Source organism: Culex pipiens, chromosome 2 (assembly GCF_016801865.2).
Source record: "Culex pipiens pallens isolate TS chromosome 2, TS_CPP_V2, whole genome shotgun sequence".
Classification (NCBI taxonomy): Eukaryota; Metazoa; Arthropoda; class Insecta; order Diptera; family Culicidae; genus Culex; species Culex pipiens.
Genome location: NC_068938.1, coordinates 197,162,743 through 197,183,310, shown reverse-complemented (window position 1 = coordinate 197,183,310; position 20,568 = coordinate 197,162,743). Strand labels below are relative to the sequence as shown.

Genomic DNA, 20,568 nt, shown 5'->3' with positions numbered 1-20,568 from the left:
TGTTTGTTCCTGATAGTATTAGGCTTACTCTACCACCTCCTTTCATTACCTTTTGCCTATCTAGTTTTTTCACGTTTTTACAGTCACTTTTTCAATTTTTTACTTGTTTTTCACATTTTCTACTATAGAACGATATTACCATACATTTAAAAAAAAAATGCTTAGAGGCATAGTCTGTGTCGTGATCGGGGACTTTCTTTTATAATAAAAACACAGATATTTTGCAATTAACAAACAACACGTCTTATTCCACATAAATTAACCACCAGAGCTGAAAATGTCAGGGGTCCTGACGCGAAAATCGGCGACGCATACACGATTTTTTCAGATCCATTCACTGAACCGCAAAACCGTGACATAAACAAACCCGACTCAGTCGTGAGTGCCCTAGCTCACTGAGCAGCTGCAATGCGAGGCAGTAGTCGACCAACGCTCATTCGACGTTGCACGCACACACATAAAGAAACAAGTTTTTACACAAAAAGTTGCTATTTATGCGTGGAAATGCAATTTTGAATATAAGTTAAGGTTGTTTTAAGTGTTTTGCACAGTCTAGAACTATTCAATTGTTTAAAAATAGTCAAAATAGCGTTTAGAAGGGATTTTACGAGTCAGTCATACGACACGAATTGAGTGAGTGTAGCTCATTTTTTCACGTCTCTCATTCTCCAGCAGCCGACCGGCACGAGTCAGGCGGTAGTGGTTGAACGGACACAGTAGGCTTACAGTCAGATGCTAGCAGTGAACTGACATTTTGGTTCGCTTCATGTGTACGCTGGGTTGGAAACATTTTGCAGGCCTGTTAACCACAAAACTGATTTGACAATCTTCATTCTCTCTTTCGCTGGCCGCGCGCATCTTGTTGTTTTCTCGCTCGTTGTTCTCTCTCGCAGCTCGCTAGCGCGCTCTCGCACTCACTCCGCAATCCGTCAGCAAGGCAATATTCATGAAGGTGCGCACTTTTTGTTGCGCTCTAAACTCTTTTTTTTTAATTATATCAATCTTATAATATGTAAATACTCATTTAATAATTTATTACATATTCAACCCTGCAACCCATAATCCCTACAGTCTGGTACACTGCAAAAATTACTGCATACTTATTTTTACATAACTTAGCGGAAATGTTAGTAAGAAACACAGTCAAAGTTGAAAAATTGATTTTTGACGAATTTTTAGATCGAAGCCTGCCTAAAGGCGGGGTAGGATTGTACAGGGTTAACTTTTTTTTCACTTAAAGTTGGATTCCCAAAATGAGTAAATTTTCTTTGGTTTTCGATATTTTTTTATAAGTTCAAATGGACTCAAATAGGGTAGAGGACCCAGTGGCAATCTAGGAAATTTGATGAGAATTTAATGAAAATTTATGGTTTTTGGTTCTATTTGTTGTAGAACGATGATAAACTTTTTATAATTTACATGTTCATTTTTGATAAAATTTTGCGTTTTAATAAAGTGCTCTGAAGAGCCTATTTTCGTCCCCTTAAATCCAATTTTCGCCCAACCTTGGAACCAGTTTTCGCCCACGATCCAATGAAATTATGACACAAAGCTAAGCAAATATGGTCTCCTATTGATACACAACATGTTCCCGAAGCTCAATTTCATTGATGTGCACTTCTTTTGTCGTAAAATAAATTGAAGTTCAAAAAACCCTAGGAGTTTTCATTACAGATATCTTACTAATGTTGAGGTTCTTTGTATATACTAACTAAAACCAAAACATGTCTCACTCTCACTAAAAAAATATGACTAAATCAAAATGCGTGATAGAACTCATGTGTCCTGATTCACCCAATATAAGGGCACACCGTTACAATTAGCTCCATGTTGTTGTTGATTTTGTTAGAAGAGCTTTAACCCTGTAGGTCATTCGCTCCCGAATTGACTCAATATAAAACTTCGAGTACCGTAAACTGGGGTCAATCGGGACACATGGGGCGAATTGGGACAGCAGTTTTAACCATGTTGGAGCACAATATTTTGATTTTTTTGGTTGGTTTCGGATAGAACAGACTCGGACCAACAAAATGTGTACATCCATTTCCAAATTTAAAAGCTTTAAGTGGTCTAAAAACTGCTGTCCCTATTCAGACTGTAGTCCCGATTCACCCCAGATTACGGTACCACTTAAAGCACATGTGTAACTACTTTTCCATCCTCTGCTTAATTTCTCCTCTGTACCAGTAAACTTTTACTACATTTGAACTAGGTGTCCCATATCTTAGCTTAGGTTAATTTTTAAACTGATGTTTATACCAAAACCCCCTTATGAGTGAAAGGAATAAAAATGATTATTTATCCTTAAAAAATAATCTAGAATGTTCCAACTGTATTTTCAAGCACATTTCGCTGCGATTAGATAAGTTTTTATGGTAAACGAAAACTGGTTCTAGATAAAATCTTAAAACACAATACTAGATTTCGCCCTGGACGAAAATTGGATCGCATGTTTTTTCATGACCCCAGAAATCGCGCACTTTATTTTATTGAAATAACCTTTGGTAAACGTTTAAAACAGGTAAATCACTAGATTTTCATGAAATTCAGACATACAGTGAACTGATGAATTATTCATTTACATTATTTGTTTGCAAAATGAGTTGTTTTCCTTCATAAACATTATTACCCGCTGTAGGCTAAATTGACAAAAAATATGGCGGCTGCAGTAAGGCATTTTTTGATAAGCTTATAAAAACTAAATAAACAATAGAAATTCATCAGGAAAGTTTCAATAAGTACTAGAAATGAATGAATATGTGAACCTGCATAATAAATTCAACCAAAAAATGGTATAAGCTTGCTAAATACAGATTGGATCCAGTAGGTGGGCGAAAACTGGAGCAGGGCGAAAACTGGGTCCTCTACCCTAGACATCTTTTCAGCCAAAATCCGTGCAAAATCCGCAAAAAACATATTCGAGCTGATTAAAATGTGCAATCGAAAAGTACCCCCGAATGTTTGATAAAGTGTTTTAACTTTATTTTGTTATCTTATCTCTATCCAGATTTTTAAGCGAAGATGGCGTTACGAATGGTGCACGCCCGTAATGTCAAAATTGCGTACCCGGGCAGACGGTAATAACATAATTCATGCCATTTCAATAACAAATACTGTTAAAATAACAGAAAATGTTAAGGAATCTTCTTGAAAAATATTTTTTTAACATTACCCGAGCAGACGGAAATAACTTGGCAAAAAAAATTTTTGCTACTTGAAAATTCTAGGCCAATAACATTTTATGTTATTTATAACAAGATTTGTTATTCGTCGTTATGAATTTTGACATAGGACTATGTCTCTACTTACTATATTGGGGGGCCAGTTCAGAAATTCGATCCAAAGCGTCACTTTTAAGCGTTAAAAAAGGGGACATTTTGAACGCTTATATCTTTTTTCCCTGTGAATCAATCCAGATGGTTGGACCACCAATCGAAAGAGGAAGACTTCAGCTATTGTTTAACTACATAGATAGTCTGACTAAACATAGTTAAAGCACTTAAAACATGCAATCAAAATGAGTAATTTTTCAGTACAAATCGGACAGATGACCAATCAGAGCGAGCGTATGCATTCGAGACCGCGCCCCTTTTGTGCCGTTCTCCGGCTGTGCCGCTATTTAAGCAGAAAATTTCGCAAAACCAAGTCACTTTGGAACGAGCACTCGAACTGTGCACGTCGGGTCGGCGCGGAGCAGCAGCAGCAGCAGCCAATAGAAGAAGAGGACCAGCAACCAGAAGGAAGAACCAGCAGCAGCAGAAGGAGGAAATTCGAGCGAAGAGGACCGGTGGAAGTCGCTATGATGCGGCGGTTCTCATGAAAAATGGCCAATTTGACAGTGGTGAAAAAAAACTGGAGTGGCCGGTGCCCTCGAAGCAGGTTCCCCCGGTGCCTGGGGGGACATTTACAGAACCATACGAGTAGTGGCAATATGGGTATCAAAATTCATGGTTTTTGATACTGTACATGAAAATTGACATTCCGACAGTAGTGGCCACAACCTTGAGTGACCGGTGATCTCAAAGCAGGTTTCCCCGGGGCCCGGAGGGTCTTTAACAGAACCATACGAGTTGTTGCAATATGGATATCAAAATTCATGGTTTTTGATACTGAACATGAAAATTGACATTTCGACCGTAGTGGCCACAACCTGGAGTTGCCGGTGCCCTCATGAAAGGTTCACCTTGGGAGAACATTTATGACAATTTTGCCGACAAATCTATAAAACAAAATAAAATAATGTTATTTCAGATTTCACTCTCGATTTCACTAGCAATCCAAAAACACATTCAAATTGTTTGGTCCTATGTCTTTCGGTTATGTCTCTGACATACCATCTTGAACTTTTTTGTTATTGAATTGTTATTGTAATAACAGACTAATAATATGTTTAGTTATTCTTCGAACAAATCTTTGTTTTTATTTTTTTTAACAACTAATCACGCAGAAAAATAAGGCATATTAAAAAAAATTTGAATCAACAAAACGTTTTGTTGATTTGAAAATCAAGATTTTGGTTGAATCAACGTTAAACGTCAAAGCACCCTTTTCAAAACAACAACAAAAAAATTTCGAATTTGGAAAATCAAGGTTTGTTTCAACGCAAAATCGGCGTTGATTATATTCAACAAAAAATTTGTTGAATCAAGCCTCATACAGGCTGATTCTACAAAATATTTTTCTGCCAGATCCGATCATCCCAATAACAGTTGAAGGTATTCTTCCATAACAAAAAATGTTATTCCCTGAACGAAATTAAGAAACATGGTACTTACCAAAAGTTGTATTCTTCTCGTCCGGAAAGAACACTCCGTTGCATCTGGAACGAAGTCTCCCACTGTCTGAAAGTTCGTATTCGCACTCCGTTGCTCAATCGGACACTTTTTTTTTCCTTTGGGCTGACAGGCTAAGACCGCGGTTGGTCCATCTCGCCGATCGGACACTTTCTGCGCGCTACTTTTCCTTTCTGGAGTTTTTTTTGAAAAGGTCCAATAAACCAAATTTCCAGTTTTTGTTTTTTGGGTGTTTTTGAAACCGCCTTGAGTCAGGGGTATTGAAAAACACCCAAAAAGCAAAAACTGAAAATTTGGTTTATTGGACCTTTTCAAAAAAAACTCCAGCTTTGTTTACGTTTTTACGTTAGCTGCCAAACCAGGGGGGCGACATCTATATCTCACTACAGGCAGCTCGCCGGTAGCCAACACAAGCTGTCAACTTCGGCACCAGAACAAAAGGGAAATGTCAACTTCGGCTCCAGCACAAAAGAACAGCTGTTCGTTACGGAACCAAAACAAAGCAACTGCGCACTGTAAAAAAAGTACAAAAACTGCAGGCATAAAATGGAAATAAAGTAATTATTGTTTCTATGTAAAATTTTACCGCAATGTACGTTTAGAAGTTAGTGTATGTTTGTGAGGTGATTTTTATCATTTTTTTTTGCAAAATAAACTACTAAAGTTGGGATTATTAAGCACACATCGGGCCGATGACCTCATTTAAAGCTGTACTTTTATCACATGAAACGTTTAACTTAACTACTATGTAATTTGACTTTTACTAAAGTAATGCTTATAACAAAAATTGAATTATTAAAAAAAGAAATATTTTTGTTTTCACTGTGCGCAGTTTGCGAGCGTTATCAATCTCAATCACCCAAGATGGCTGCCGTTAGCATCCCCCTGTGCCAAACACACAAATCGAGATTCATCAAGATGTAGGTTGAGCGCTCTGAGAAATGTTGAGTTACTCTCTAAATTGAGTTAACAGGATTTTTAGATTATTATTTTTAAAATTATTTTTTTTTCTTCAAATTTTAGAATACCGTCACAACTGACAAGATTCCAAAACAAACCCCTCACAAAGGTCAGTGGCGTACGCGAAAACCACCCGACGACCCCACCCCGTCTGCTTGCGCGTGTGTTCGTACCATCGCGATTCATTCATCGTGACACACAGCGTCCCGTCACCAACACCAACAACCCTGGGCCGACATCGAGCCGTCCTGCTGGCAGCCCTGTCCGGCCCACCAAATCAGTTAGTGTCGGTTTGCAGTCCAACTACGACGTGTGTCACGGTGTGTCGTCCCGCGAGTGCGTGTGTATGTTTGTGTTGGGAGTTGGGCTTCTCGGCCATTTCGATCATCAGCAGCAATCGCAGTAGTCGGTGTGTTTTCTTCTTTTGCTTTATTTTCGTGAACGGGGGAGGGTTCGTGAGCGTGACAAGGGCGTGCACCACTACCACTTGGCGATGGGAGTTAATCATAGTGGGCTGTGTGCGTGATTTTGTGTGCAAATTTTTCAGAGGAATTTCAGTCAATCAAAATGCACCCAAAAATGGAAATCAAGGGGCCCTCTCGGTGTGAGAGATGTTCCAGCAAGTTCGTCGGCGGGTCTCGGGCACACACACACACAAGCGCGCGACACAGTGAGTGAGTGTCAAACGAGTATCACCCCTTGGCGTGTGTCACGCACACACACACTTGACGACGGTCATTCATGATGACACCGCGGTGGAGGCGGTTGCGGCGAAAGAATTTTTCGTCGAAATCCACAATACCAACAACAGTGCATTTTTCTTCCGGTTTTCCGGGGAAATTTATCAAACCGGTTCGCATGTGTGGGTGGGGGTGGAAAATGAATGAAAACGCGTGTTTTGTTATATTTTTAACTCGGAGGAGAAAACGAGACAGTCTGCGTGTGTACCTGCGAAAAATAAAAGATTCTCGTTTTTCCTTTGATGGATTTTCGTCTCATTATCGTGCGGGGTTCTTTTTGTGCGATTTGATTCGAGACTTTGCGATGGTGTGCGTGAGAGCATCTATCCCGTTTATGGCTGTGTTGGTGGCGCGTGCTGGTGGTGTTAGTGGCGCACAGTGGCCGTCAGGTTGAACCTGTTTGGGGTTTTGGGAAGTTAGAGAAAGGTTTTTTTTGTTTTTTTTTGCATGATCGATTCGAGGGTCGCGCGGGTGACGTCAGTGATAAGCCGGGGTTTTCGACACTATCATTTTCGCAATTTTGATTTGACGTCATAAACAGCAATAAAACTGCAGGAAAGGATAAGAATGATAATATCACTGTAAATAAAAGTGAAAATACGGATAGCGTAAAAATTTTAAGAGTACATTTACATTTTTTTCGTGTAAGGCCCCTAAACAGAGTATAATATCATAATTCGAGAAAATTGAAATGCGCCACTAATCTTATAGTTTCATAATATCAGAAAAAAAATAAGGTGAAATTTTGGATTCCAGATTCCTTCCGTGGAAATAGAACAAATTGGTAGTAGGGACCTATAAAAGGAAATGAAATGTTCTGCGAGAAATTTCAAACTCCCAAATTCATTAAAATTTAATGAAATCGTCCTATGCAAAAGCATGCACATCACCTTACGCTTTTCTGAACAGAAAAAAAAGTTTCAATCGATGGGATTCAAACCCAGCTCAGAGATACTGGCGCCTTAGCCCGCACGACTATCAGACCGAACAAGATTTTAAAGCACAATTTCCTACGTCAATCTGACGTTTCGGTTAAGTAGGTTTTCCATACTGATGGGTTTAATAATACATGCAATTTAATAAAATAACACAGCCTTGTTACACGCAGCCGTATTACTGATTTTTTTCTGTGTACCTAAAAAGTTGTAAGTATACGCACTTTTAGAGGTAACATAACATTTTTTTTCTGATGAAACTTAATCCTTTTTTTCTTGAGAAAAAAACATAAACTTTTTTTTTAATTTTTATGTACTTTAATTTTAATGGTAATTTTTGTTCATTTTTATAGCTCATTGAAGGCTGGTTCGGCCTTTCAATAAGGAAATAATGAAATGATGATTAATTTGGCATGTCAATTGCTGATACAAAACAAAGCACAATATTTGGAAAAATAAACATAACTCGGATGAGTTTTCAAAAAGCCGTAAAAGCCACCGTGACCTCCGACACTAATTTTCGGTTTTCTTCAAATTGAAACAATATTTCATTTGTTTTTAGTGTGCCCTTAATGACGTGTAAATGAACAATCTTACACGCAGAAAAATATTTTGTAGAATCAGCCTGTACGAGGTTTGATTCAACAAAAATTCTGTTGAATATAATCTACGCCGATTTTGCGTTGAAACAAACCTTGATTTTTTCGATTCCACAAAAATCTTTTGTTGTTTTGAAAAAGTAGCTTTGACGTTTAGCGTTGATTCAACAAAAATCTTGATTTTCAAATCAACAAAACGTTTTGATGATTCAAATATGCCTTATTTTTCTGCGTGTAAGCATTTTTGAAATTGGTTTATCGTAAGTAGATCGAGGTATGTTGTCAGTACCTGAAACAGTGATGTAAGCAGGGTTGCCAGGTCACAATTTTTAAAATCTGGCAAAGTATCGATAAAAAATCTGGCAGACAATTCTAAATAGTGAAGGAGAGGGAGGATGTAAATTATTTCTAATGTTTGTAGAATTCAGATGATTTAATTGATTTTATGGCCTCAAAAATGTTGAATTTGCATTTTCGTTAAGAAAAACACGTTCTTATTTTTTTGATTTCCAATTAAATTCGTTCATTTTAATCAAAAAGTTGTTCAAAATGGGCATAAAGTGAAAAATCTGACAAAATCTGTCAAAATCTAGCAAAGAGAAGGGTGAATCTTTATTCTGACTGACACTTGAAAAATCTGCACAGAAAAAAATAATGTAAATTTGGAAGCTGTAATTTTGGAAGGTTGAATATTACCTCTTTTATGGTGTAATTTTACGTCAATTTAGACTGAAAAAGTGACATTACACCAGAAAAGTGATAAAATTACACATTTCCAGAGGTAAAATTACACCTTTTTTCTGACATAAAAGATGTACCCCTTCCCAGATGTAACATTACCATGATTTTTTTTCTGTGTGGCATTCCAAGATTTATCTGGCAACTTGGCAACCCTGGATGTAAGTGACAAATTGAGTTTGCGTAAGAAATTTTGAAAATTCGCCATTTTTAATTTACTAAATTTTTTTTCGAAAAGCAAAATGTTCCAGAAAAATGATGCCCAAAAGTTGATGGTATTGTTTTTTTTTAGTTTTACAGAGAAATTTGTACAAATGTCAAGCAAACGAACGCACATCAGCCCGTTTGCATTGTTTTGCTAAAATTAACAATGGAGAGTTTGCTCCCTTGCTCATTTTTATTTAAGCTTTCATTATTAACTTTGAAATAACCAAAACACTTCAAGAAAGCTGTAATGGTAATGGTACACTCAAAGTCAGAAGTATCCCTCCAAAGGGTACTTTCCATCCTCAAAAAGGATACTTTCTATCCGTTTTTAAAGTTCACCCGGCGTCACCCTTTTAAAAGGGTATGTCAAATTCAGTACATTTTCGATACCCTTTTAAAGGGTGACGACGGGTAAATTTGAAAAAAGGATACTTTTTACTTTGAGTGTAGAAAATAGAAATGGACTGAAAAATTGTATATTTACCCTATCAGCTTAGAACCCTGACTGAAAGTTCATTTCTGACTTCACAATTTTCTTGTCTATAGTGACGAAATCTGGATTTTTTTTGAAAAGGTCCAATAACCAAATTTCCAGTTTTTGCTTTTTGAGGGTTTTTGAAACCGTCTTGAGTCAGGGCCCCCTGACTCAGGGGTACTTAAAAAACACCCAAAAAGCAAAAACAGAAAATTAGGTTTATTGGATCTTAAAAAAACTCCACAAATGGTCTGTTTATCTATACTAAAAGTAACTCATTAAAGCATTGAAAAGTGCAACTTTTGAGCATTTCTATCTAAATGCAAACAGGAAAATGTTAGAAGAATTGTTGATTTGTCTAAAATTGTTTTTTTTTTTTTAAATTAAACATGTTCTCTTTTTTCTTTAAATAACTTTTTAACGAACAATAGTCGGTGACTGAACTATGTTCTTAGCCCTAAACTCATGTTTGTTGGACGTCTAAACCGAAGAAAAAGGGACAATAAAATTAACCTATCTTTTCCATCATAAAAATCAACGCACTGCTAACCTCTTCCTCCACCCCACAATAGTTTACATTCCCACCGCGCACGAACTTCCGCACGGGAGCAAATCAAAAACAGCCAAATTTCCATAACTTGCAATGCAAACTAAACCCAAACTAAAACGACTCGGCTATCCCGCGGTTCATTCGCCTCCGCACCCGGCGAAAATAATTTAAGCAAAATTTCCGCACACCAACCTCAACCTATAGGTATAATACCAACTGCAGCACAGTCCCAACAGAACCGGTCTGGCCAGAGCCAGGTCAGGCCGGTCGGTCGTGGCCAGAATCTGGTTCCCCGCGCGAGAGGTTATTATTATTATTGCTGCTGTTTTCTTCCTCTCGCTTGTTTTCTCCTCCGCTGTTGGGCCAATACATTATGTTGCCACATTGGTACGCCCTACTCTATTCGCTCATATTTTTCGCGTATCTGCTTAATAGGGTGTTTCCCCACGGGTCCTGTCCTCTTTGGCCACCATCACCACCACCGGGTTCAATCCTCTCTTTAAGCGAAGTACGATAAACCAAGGAGGGTTGTGGGCCATTTGACCGAATGAGAAAATTCGACGAATGTTGTTTTATTCCTTGTAAAATCTTGAATTCTATCATGAATTAACCAAAATAAATTTTAAAGAGAAATTAACCGTTTGAACATTCTACAAAATGGTTCATTTGAGTAAATAACCATTTCAATCAAAAGTCCTATCAGCTACAATTACATAGACTGCTATACGAAGGAACATGGTGATTTGCATTTGCCGCGGCTTCTGGTAGATATTCCCCAGGTCCCAAGTTGGTATGAGGAACTGTCACCTTTTAAACGTTATTTTCGCTCTTCCTTCTGTAGCAGTTCCGGAGTAGAGGCTAATCTTGTACTACACATACAAGCATACAGGCGTACACTCAGCACAAAAAAAAATCTAAAATCCAAATAAAATTGTTTGCTTAGAGCAGTTCTCTAGGATTTCGGTCATTCGATTTTTTTTGTATTTTTTAATCCGACTGAAACTTTTTTGGTGCCTTCGGTATGCCCAAAGAAGCCATTTTGCATCATTAGTTTGTCCATATAATTTTCCATACAAATTTGGCAGCTGTCCATACAAAAATGATGTATGAAAATTCAAAAATCTGTATCTTTTGAAGGAATTTTTTGATCGATTTGGTGTCTTCGGCAAAGTTGTAGGTATGGATACGGACTACACTAGAAAAAAATAATACACGGTAAAAAAAATTTGGTGATTTTTTTATTTAACTTTTTGTCACTAAAACTTGATTTACAAAAAAACACTATTTTTAATTTTTTTTATTTTTTGATATGTTTTAGAGGACATAAAATGCCAACTTTTCAGAAATTTCCAGGTTGTGCAAAAAATCATTGACCGAGTTATGAATTTTTTAATCAATACTGATTTTTTCAAAAAATCGAAATTTTGGTCGTAAAAATTTTTCAACTTCATTTTTCGATGTAAAATTAAATTTGCAATCAAAAAGTACTTCAGTGAAATTTTGATAAAGTGCACCGTTTTCAAGTTATAGCCATATTTAAGTGACTTTTTTGAAAATAGTCGCAGTTTTTCATTTTTTAAAATTAGTGCACATGTTTGCCCAGTTTTGAAAAGAATATTTTTGAAAAGCTGAGAAAATTCTCTATATTTTGCTTATTCGGACTTTGTTGATACGACCTTTAGTTGCTGAGATATTGCAATGCAAAGGTTTAAAAACAGGAAAATTGATGATTTCTAAGTCTCACCCAAACAACCCACCATTTTCTATCGTCAATATCTTAGCAACTAATGGTCCGATTTTCAATGTTAATACATGAAACAATTGTGAAATTTTCCGATCTTTTCGAAAAAAATATTTTTGGAATTTTCAAATCAAGACTAACATTTCAAAAAGGCCAAACATTCAATATTACGCCCTTTTAAAATGTTAGTCTTGATTTGAAAATTTTGAAAATATTTTTTTCGAAAAGATCGGAAAATTTCACAATTGTTTCATATATTAACATTGAAAATCGGACCATTAGTTGCTGAGATATTGACGATAGAAAATGGTGGGTTGTTTGGGTGAAACTTAGAAAACATCAATTTTCCTGTTTTTAAACCTTTGCATTGCAATATCTCAGCAACTAAAGGTCGTATCAACAAAGTCCGAATAAGCAAAATATAGAGAATTTTCTCAGCTTTTCAAAAATATTTTTTTCAAAACTGGGCAAACATGTGCACTAATTTTAAAAAATAAAAAACTGCGACTATTTTCAAAAAAGTCACTTAAATATGGCTATAACTTGAAAACGGTGCACTTTATCAAAATTTCACTAAAGTACTTTTTGATTGCAAATTTGATTTTACATCGAAAAATGAAGTTGAAAAATTTTACGACCAAAATTTCGATTTTTTGAAAAAATCAGTATTGATTAAAAAATTCATAACTCGGTCAATGATTTTTTGCACAACCTGGAAATTTCTGAAAAGTTGGCATTTTATGTCCTCTAAAACATATCAAAAAATAAAAAAAATTAAAAATAGTGTTTTTTTGTAAATCAAGTTTTAGTGATAAAAAGTTAAATAAAAAAATCACCAAATTTTTTTTACCGTGTATTATTTTTTTCCAGTGTAGTCCGTATCCATACCTACAACTTTGCCGAAGACACCAAATCGATCAAAAAATTCCTTCAAAAGATACAGATTTTTGAATTTTCATACATCATTTTTGTATGGACAGCTGCCAAATTTGTATGGAAAATTATATGGACAAACTAATGATGCAAAATGGCTTCTCTGGGCATACCGAAGGCACCAAAAAAGTTTCAGTCGGATTAAAAAATACAAAAATTAAAATTGAAGAAAAAAGACCGATTTCGTAGAGAATTGCTCTTAAAGGTATTGACTTTGTTGGATAGGCTTCGGTGTCTTCGGCAAAGTTGTAGAGGAGACCATTTCATGAAAGTTTGTCGAACATGCCAAATTTTCAGCTCTCGACCTACTCGAGATACACGCCATAGAATTATTTATCAATTTTATTCGTAAAAATGTACACTAATATGTTTTTTAAAAGCTTTTCAGAACTCGGTATATCTTCTAATGCTTAAATTTTAAATTATTTTCAAAAAGTCCTTTTTAACTTTTTTCAGAAGACATATGCCTTGGATAGATCAAGTGCTAGACATTTGGCATCTTCGACCATTTATAATTATTCAAAACTTAAAACCACACACAATTTTACAACAAAAACTTTACTTAATTCCCCTTTAGGTGGTTGGCGCCTTCCTCACATTTAAAGGGTGCTATTCAAAATGCAGAAAGTGCGTAAATAACACTTAAGTGCTTATAACTTTTGATAAGGTTGTCAGATCTTCAATGTTTTGGACGCGTTGGAAAAGTATTTTGAATACCTATCCAACGATTGGTCGCATAAGAGATCCGGACAGCATTTTCATCAAAATATCTGAGATCCGGCCTCGAAAAAGTGCGTAAATAACACTTAAGTGCTTATAACTTTTGATAGGGTTGTCAGATCTTCAATGTTTTAGACGCATTGGAAAGCTCTTTTGAATACCTATCCAACAATAGGTTGCATGAGAGTTCCGGACAACGTTTTCATCAACATATCTGAGATCCGGCCTCCAAAAAGCGTATAAATAACACTTAAGTGCTTATAACTTTTGATAGACTTGTCAGATCTTCAATGTCTTGGACGCGTTGGAAAGGTCTTTTAAATACCTTTCTAAAAATGTATAGCATGACGGGTTTTCTTACAAAAACCACCCTTTTTACAATCTTCCGGACTTTTGTTAAACTCGTTTTTTAGCATAACTTTTGAAGTACTTAACTTAACTTTATCATTTTTAATAGCGACTTATGGGACCCCAAGACGGATCGAATGAGGCCAAAACGGACAAAATCGGTTCAGCCAATGTCGAGATAATCGAGTGACAATTTTTTGATCAACATCCCACCACACACACAGACATTTGCTCAGAATTTGATTCTGAGTCGATAGGTATACATGAAGGTGGGTCTAGGAGGTCTAATTAAGAATTTCGTTTTTCGAGTGATTTTATAGCCTTTCCTCAGTAACGTGAGGAAGGCAAAAAGTCAAAAACTAGTTGAAATAAAACCCATACCACTGATTATCTCATTTACCAGAAAAAGTCATGCTCAAACATGCTCAAGTCATGTAGATGTAAACAAACAGGGATCATTCCAAAATCACGTTACGCATTTTCTCTGTAAAAAAAATTGTGGCTAGGAATTTTGACAGGATTTGATTTTCATAAAGTATTCGCCTCCTTTTCTCTCCCACAGCAAACTGGGGACAATGTAGCTGTCAAACTGGGCCAAACTGTTAAAGTCACTCACAAAATGAACTTTGAGTGACTTGAGTTCATTTCTGACGTCGCGATTTTCTCCTCTATTCATCACACAGGTCATAAGTTACAGCCATTTTGTGGTAAAAAGATGCAATTTCAAATCACAAACCTCTTGAAAAAGCGTCCTCCCAACACAACACTACAAACGCTGAAAAAATCTCAAGGTTATTTTTGGATAAACTCAAGATAGTTTCATATGCATTTGTTGTATTTTAAAGGGAAACTTGTACTGGACCACCCTAACGAAATTCGGACATTTCCATCTATATGTTCTTCCATGTTATTTTGCCAGCTGAATCTGAATTTGCCCTCAGAATTTAACCAAAGTGCAAAAATATCGATTTTGCCCATATTTTGGCATTCTTTGGAGTTATCTGGACCACTGTGCACTGTGAACTGGGGCGAAAAGCAACAACGCTAATAAACCCTTGAATAAACCGCTTGGTTCTGTGCTATGCTGAAATGGGTCATTGGCCGTAGTTCGAGTACTAACAATACCTGAGACTGAGATAAGCTGTATCAACATATTCCAGGTCTGATACAAATTATACTTTCCCAAAATTTCACTGCTTGCGATTTGCAATATGATTTTTTTTAATGTTTTTTTTTTGAAAATCGAACTTTGTTGTGAGATGATATGGAATACAGTTTTAGATTGTAAAAAAGGACAAAGAACCAGCCAGCCTACTTTTATGTTATAATTTCCATGTCAGCAAATTCACGCCACTGAGTGTAACTCTGCCTGAACCCGTTCGTTTGCCTGTTTGGGTTATTTTGGTGGTGGGTCAACTCCCGTCGAAAGGGACAATCCCGCAGGCCATCCCAGAAGCCGCTACGACGACGACGACGACCGTGTAGCAAAACCGATCATCTCTTGAGGCTATGTGCTGCTGCGGTTGTCGTCGTCGGTTCCGACTAAAACCGGTGTGTTTGTATTTGGTAGCTGTGTGTTGAATCATTCCCGTATCGTGCCCACGGTACTAATACCATTGAGTGGGAATATCAAAAGAGACGAGGATTTTGATTTTCTGAGTTGGATCGGGTGTTGTTAATGGCAATTTTTAGAAAACTTTAATTTAAATTAAATTTATTTTAGATCATTGGAAATTATAGATTTTTTTAAAGTCAGAAATTTTATGATTTAGAAGAATTCTAAAGTTATTTTAAAAAGGTCCTATAAGCTATTGTGTTTTATATGTTTATTAGTCTTTTCAGTAACAACATGTTCAAATTTATTCTCAATAATTATAATTAAACATTTTAATTATAATATACTACATGATTTCCATTCAAAAGTTAGTTTTAGTTCGTTCTCTATTCGTTCATCTTTTGTAATATTTATTGAAATAGGCAAAAATAATAATATCATTGCTTTGACACTCTTTTTCTTCCACACATTATTTAATTTTATGATTGATAAGCATCCTAATTTGCATTACAATTGCAAGCATCCAAATCATCTTGAGAATTTAATTATTTCTCTGTGCAGTCTAAATCGGAACTCCGGCTGTCGTCTGAATGTGGTGTTGTTATACACGTTTAAATGTATATACCTACGTCCTGGTCCACAACTGTATACGAGACAACCCCCTACGACGAGGAAGAAGTGGTCGCCGCACCGTGCCGTGCCGTGTGTCTCTCGCTTGTGGTAGGCATGTTGCACCACACACACCCACACGGCCCATGGCATGCCAGCATAGCTGGTAGGGTGGTTCACTGGGTTTGGATTTCGAAGAAAGGAATGTTGATATCGTTGAAAACTTTGATAACATTTTGAAACATTTTTGAGTTATTCTATGTGTTTCTCATTTAGCCCCCCAAGTTCAGTTGACGATATCTTGGAAAATATGGGAAAACTTTTATTTATTGTTTTTCACAAACATAACATGAAATCTTTTCTGAAATTTCAGTCACCCCTGTTCTTTCCGCGAGCGTAGACAATGTTCAATTATTTGAAATTTATGAATAATGCATGAAAGAATGCACCCGAAAAAAAAACTATATTGTTTTGATCTGAGAAAATTTTAAACAAGTTTCTATTTTGTTGATCTGACTCATGGTTGCTAAGGAACGACCTTTAAAAGTTTAGTGAAAAAATGATTTTTAGTCCTAATGTTTCAAATCGGGATGTACTGAAACTTCGATGTTTTGGCACTAACTGTTGTCAAACAAGCGGGGTCACTTTTAAGTTTAACACCCTCTTTACACAGAGCTGACACTTACCCAACGTTTGGATTGATAGTAAGTGTAAGTCCCGCGTAGAAACCAAATTGAAATTACAAGCCATGCTTTTAACATTTGAATACAAAAAGTGTTTTAAAAAGCATTTTTCATCTGCCCAGTTCTTTTACAACCATCAGTTTACAAAATATCAAGCATTGACGAAATTGTTTTTCGTTGAAAAAATAACAACGGCATTCTAAAAAAAAACAACAGTTTTTAATGTAAAATCGAGTTTGCAATAAATTATTACTTCGCCGAAGTTTTGATAAAGTGCACCGTTTTTGAGATATGACTTTAACTAAACATGAGCATTATTCGGATTTTATTTTGAAGATAATGTCGAAGAGTGACCACGGTGCTCAAAATACCATTATTATGAAAAAAAAAAAATGCAATCTGAGATTTTGGGGTCTATCGATTCCTTACACCATAGCCCATCTCTGTGCAAGATCTCTCGAGATACAGCCCTTTTAAAATGTTATTTCCGTTTTTTTCAAAGAAAATCCATAAAATCAATACAATTGCAGCACTTTAATGAATATGCATTTCGAGATAAAGGTATTTTTTGCTTCATATGACTGCCAAGTATCTCTGGGCCAAGTTTCAGAAGGTTTGCTGATGTAGTTCTCGAGATACAGCCATTTTAAAATGTTATTTCCGTTTTTTCAAAGAAAATTCATAAAATCAATACAATTCCAGCACTTTCATGAATATGCATTTCGAGATAAAAGTGTTTTTTGCTTCATATCACTGTCAAGTATCTCTGGGCCAAGTTTCAGAAGGTTTGCTGATGTAGTTCTCGAGATACAGCCATTTTAAAATGTTATTTCCGTTTTTTTCAAAGAAAATCCATAAAATCAATTCTCGAGAACTACATCAACAAACCTTCTGAAACTTGGCCCAGAGATTCTTGACAGTCATATGATGCAAAAAACACCTTTATCTCGAAATGCATATTCATTAAAGTGCTGCAATTGTATTGATTTTATAGATTTTCTCGGAATGGATCGGAAATAACATTTTAAAATGGCTGTATCTCGAGAACTACATCAGCAAACCTTCTGAAACTTGGCCCAGAGATACTTGACAGTCATATGAAGCAAAAAACATCATTATCTCGAAATGCATATTCTTTGAAATGCTAAAATTGTATTGATTGTTTTGGTTTTCTTATTGAAAATCGGATGTAACATCTTAAAAGGGCTGTATCTCGAAAACTACATCAGCGAATGTTTTTATTTTTTGCACAGAGATGGGATATGGTGTAAGGAATCGATAGACCCCAAAATCTCGGATTGCATATTTTTTTTCATAATAACGGTATTTTGAGTATTTTTGGTATTTTTGAAAAAAATATTTTCGAAAAGTTCACAGTTTTACAGATCGCATGCATGAAAATTGCTGAAACTTTGACCCCAAATTGACTTTTCAAAATACGATATTTTTTCAGAGTCCCGAATGTAACTTTTCACACTTAAACTTTACTTTGAATTGCAAGGCTAAAGGTTTTTAAGGTTTGCTCAGATGCTTTTTTTGTTGTAAAAGCCTTAGGGCGCAGGGATGCCACATGGTTTTTTGAAAAGTTTTTGAAAAAGTCTGTATACGTCTGTGTATTTTTCTAAATTTCAAATATATCAATTTACAGTCATGGAAGTCCATCAGAAATTGTGTTTTTAGTCATTTGAAGGCTAACAAAGTAAGTTGCGGTTGATATTTCAACAAAATATTAACATAATGAAGTTTTTAAAAAGTTTGTGTTCCTCAAAAAATGTCTGGCACAAGCTCAAATGTCTATGAAACACAGACAAATCTGTGAATCTGGCTAGGGCGTGATTAATTGTGAAAAGTGGGGGAGGGTTGGGGGTACGTGAGAACGTGACGTCACGCTAGATTATTTTTCAATATTTTTTTAAATTGACAAATTTATCCTATCCGATTTTATTTTTTTCTTGTATTTTTTTTTTCTTCAGATTGTAAAATTTAGTTTTAAGGTAAATTTTGGCTGATTTTAGCGTGACAAACATTATGGATGACGCCTAGACTGAGAGATAAAATGTTCGTGTCTTGTTTAAAGATGCTTGGATTGGCAAGCCCATCAACTTTCTTGAATACAGAAAATCCAAAATATATTCTTGAAAAGTTAACATTTTGAAAACACCCTAATTGTGAACCACCCTAATTTTTAACCAAGCCAAAAGTTTCCCCTTCCCATTTTCAACAACTCTTCTGTAGACATCGAAGCTCAATTTTTCGGAAATTCTGGTTGCTGAGCAACGCGGAAAAAGGCTATTACGCAGATTCAGCGTTTACCTTTCATATGACTATAAGGACCTTTTTTTTAAAAAAAACCCTAAATTGAAGTTTTCAAAGTCTCACCCAAAGTATTTAAATCATAAATATACGTTATAAAATAAAATTTAAATAGTTTAAAAATCAATTTCTGAACTCTTCTTCGAATATTTAAATTTGTTTTAAATTTTTATCTTAAAATCTGTTCAAAACCAAAAAAAAAAACTTCACCACCCTATTATATCGCATACCTCTCGTGCTCTTCTTGCTAAATATATTCGTGTGAAGTTTGTAAATTCATGCTGTGAGTTTCCTCTTCTTTCACCGCACAGAGCAGAGGAGACCCTCACCGATCGTCAAACCCCATATCACTTAAATAATACGCGAAATAAAACACATCCAGGTCTTACGGAGCGATCAACTCGAACGAGAGTGAAATTCGCAACTCGCCTCAAATTTTTAAAGGAGCACTTTTTCAATTCTCGCTAGAGGTCTCTAGTTGTCTCGAGGTTGACCGGCTGAAACGAGTCTCGTCAGTTAGAACTCAAAATTGTGTGGGATATTTTTGCAAGTAGTCAAAGAAAACAAAACGTGAATTGTGAAAGTGTGTGGTGCTATTTTTAAACATTTCTCTCTCACTGACTGGCCGCGCAGTGAGGCAGTGATTAGTGTTTAGATATTACTTGAACAATTCCTAGATGTGTGGGGTGCCTTTTTCGTCGATTTCGTGAAATCATCTCCAAGAGTAGTCGCTGTCACGTTTTTTTCTCTTTAAATTAATAATGGTTGCAACGAAAAACTCGAATTGTGTATTAATATGTCTTTTCGTTTATTTGCAGAGTTGTTCGCGCTGAAAAGAAGAGAAAAAACAGAACACATGAGCGGAAGATAAAACAACAACAAAAAAGTAATACATATAAATGAGCGAAATCACATCGGTTTCGTGCGATTAATAATCTCGGTGGGGCGTGCGAGAAAGGCACAGAGTGCAGCACAAGTAACAGGAAAAGAAGAGAGGAATCAAGCGGAAAACAACACGTGCCCGGTAGAAAGAAGAAAAGCAAAGAAGGAAAAAGTGAGTCGCAAATAAGAAAGCAAAAAAAAAATAAGAAAAGAAGATAAGAAAAGTGAGCAGCGGCGCAAAAAAAAGTGAAAAAGTGCATACCAAACGAGCCGAGAAGAGTCGAGCAGAAGCAAAAAAAAAGTAAAATTCAATAAATTATCCGTGTGTTTTGGGGAAGCTGTGCGATCGGTCGCACACCATCGCAATAAAAAAAAAGAAAAGTGTAAGTGTAATTGTGCGCTACAGAGCGGGTCTGTGTGTATTGGTGAGGGTGTTTTTCCTCCCCCCGGTTCTCGGTTTTGCGGCCAATTGTTCGGCGAAAAAGGATTTCCCGCCTCCCCGCGTGCCCACGTGACTTCCCCCGCCACGTGTGTCCTGCCGCGCGTCTGACCGACGTCTGGGTCCACACACACACACACCAACAGAATAATCATCGACAGAAGCAGCAGTAGCAGCAGCAGCAAGCCATGGAAGCGGTTGCGAAGCACGATTTTAATGCCACGGCCGATGATGAGCTGAGCTTCCGGAAGAACCAGGTCTTAAAGGTGAGTACGGAGCGAATTACGCGACTATGTTTTTGGGGGGAGTGCTATTTTTAGAGTGTTTGGCTGTTTTTTTGTGGACCGT

At 36.3% G+C, this 20,568-nt stretch overlaps 1 protein-coding gene across 2 annotated transcripts in view; it reads left to right on the top strand.

Moving 5' to 3' along the window:
- The first annotated feature begins 6,009 nt into the window (after nucleotides 1-6,009).
- The window catches only part of LOC120430841 (growth factor receptor-bound protein 2), a 146,899-nt gene continuing 132,340 nt past the window's right edge, over nucleotides 6,010-20,568 (top strand). For both annotated transcript variants that reach the window (XM_052707465.1, XM_052707466.1), the window contains exons 1-2: nucleotides 6,010-6,162; nucleotides 19,718-20,486. In XM_052707465.1, the coding sequence (XP_052563425.1) occupies nucleotides 20,409-20,486 (78 nt within the window). In that variant the 5' untranslated portion in view covers nucleotides 6,010-6,162; nucleotides 19,718-20,408. The remainder of the gene's footprint in view (nucleotides 6,163-19,717; nucleotides 20,487-20,568) is intronic.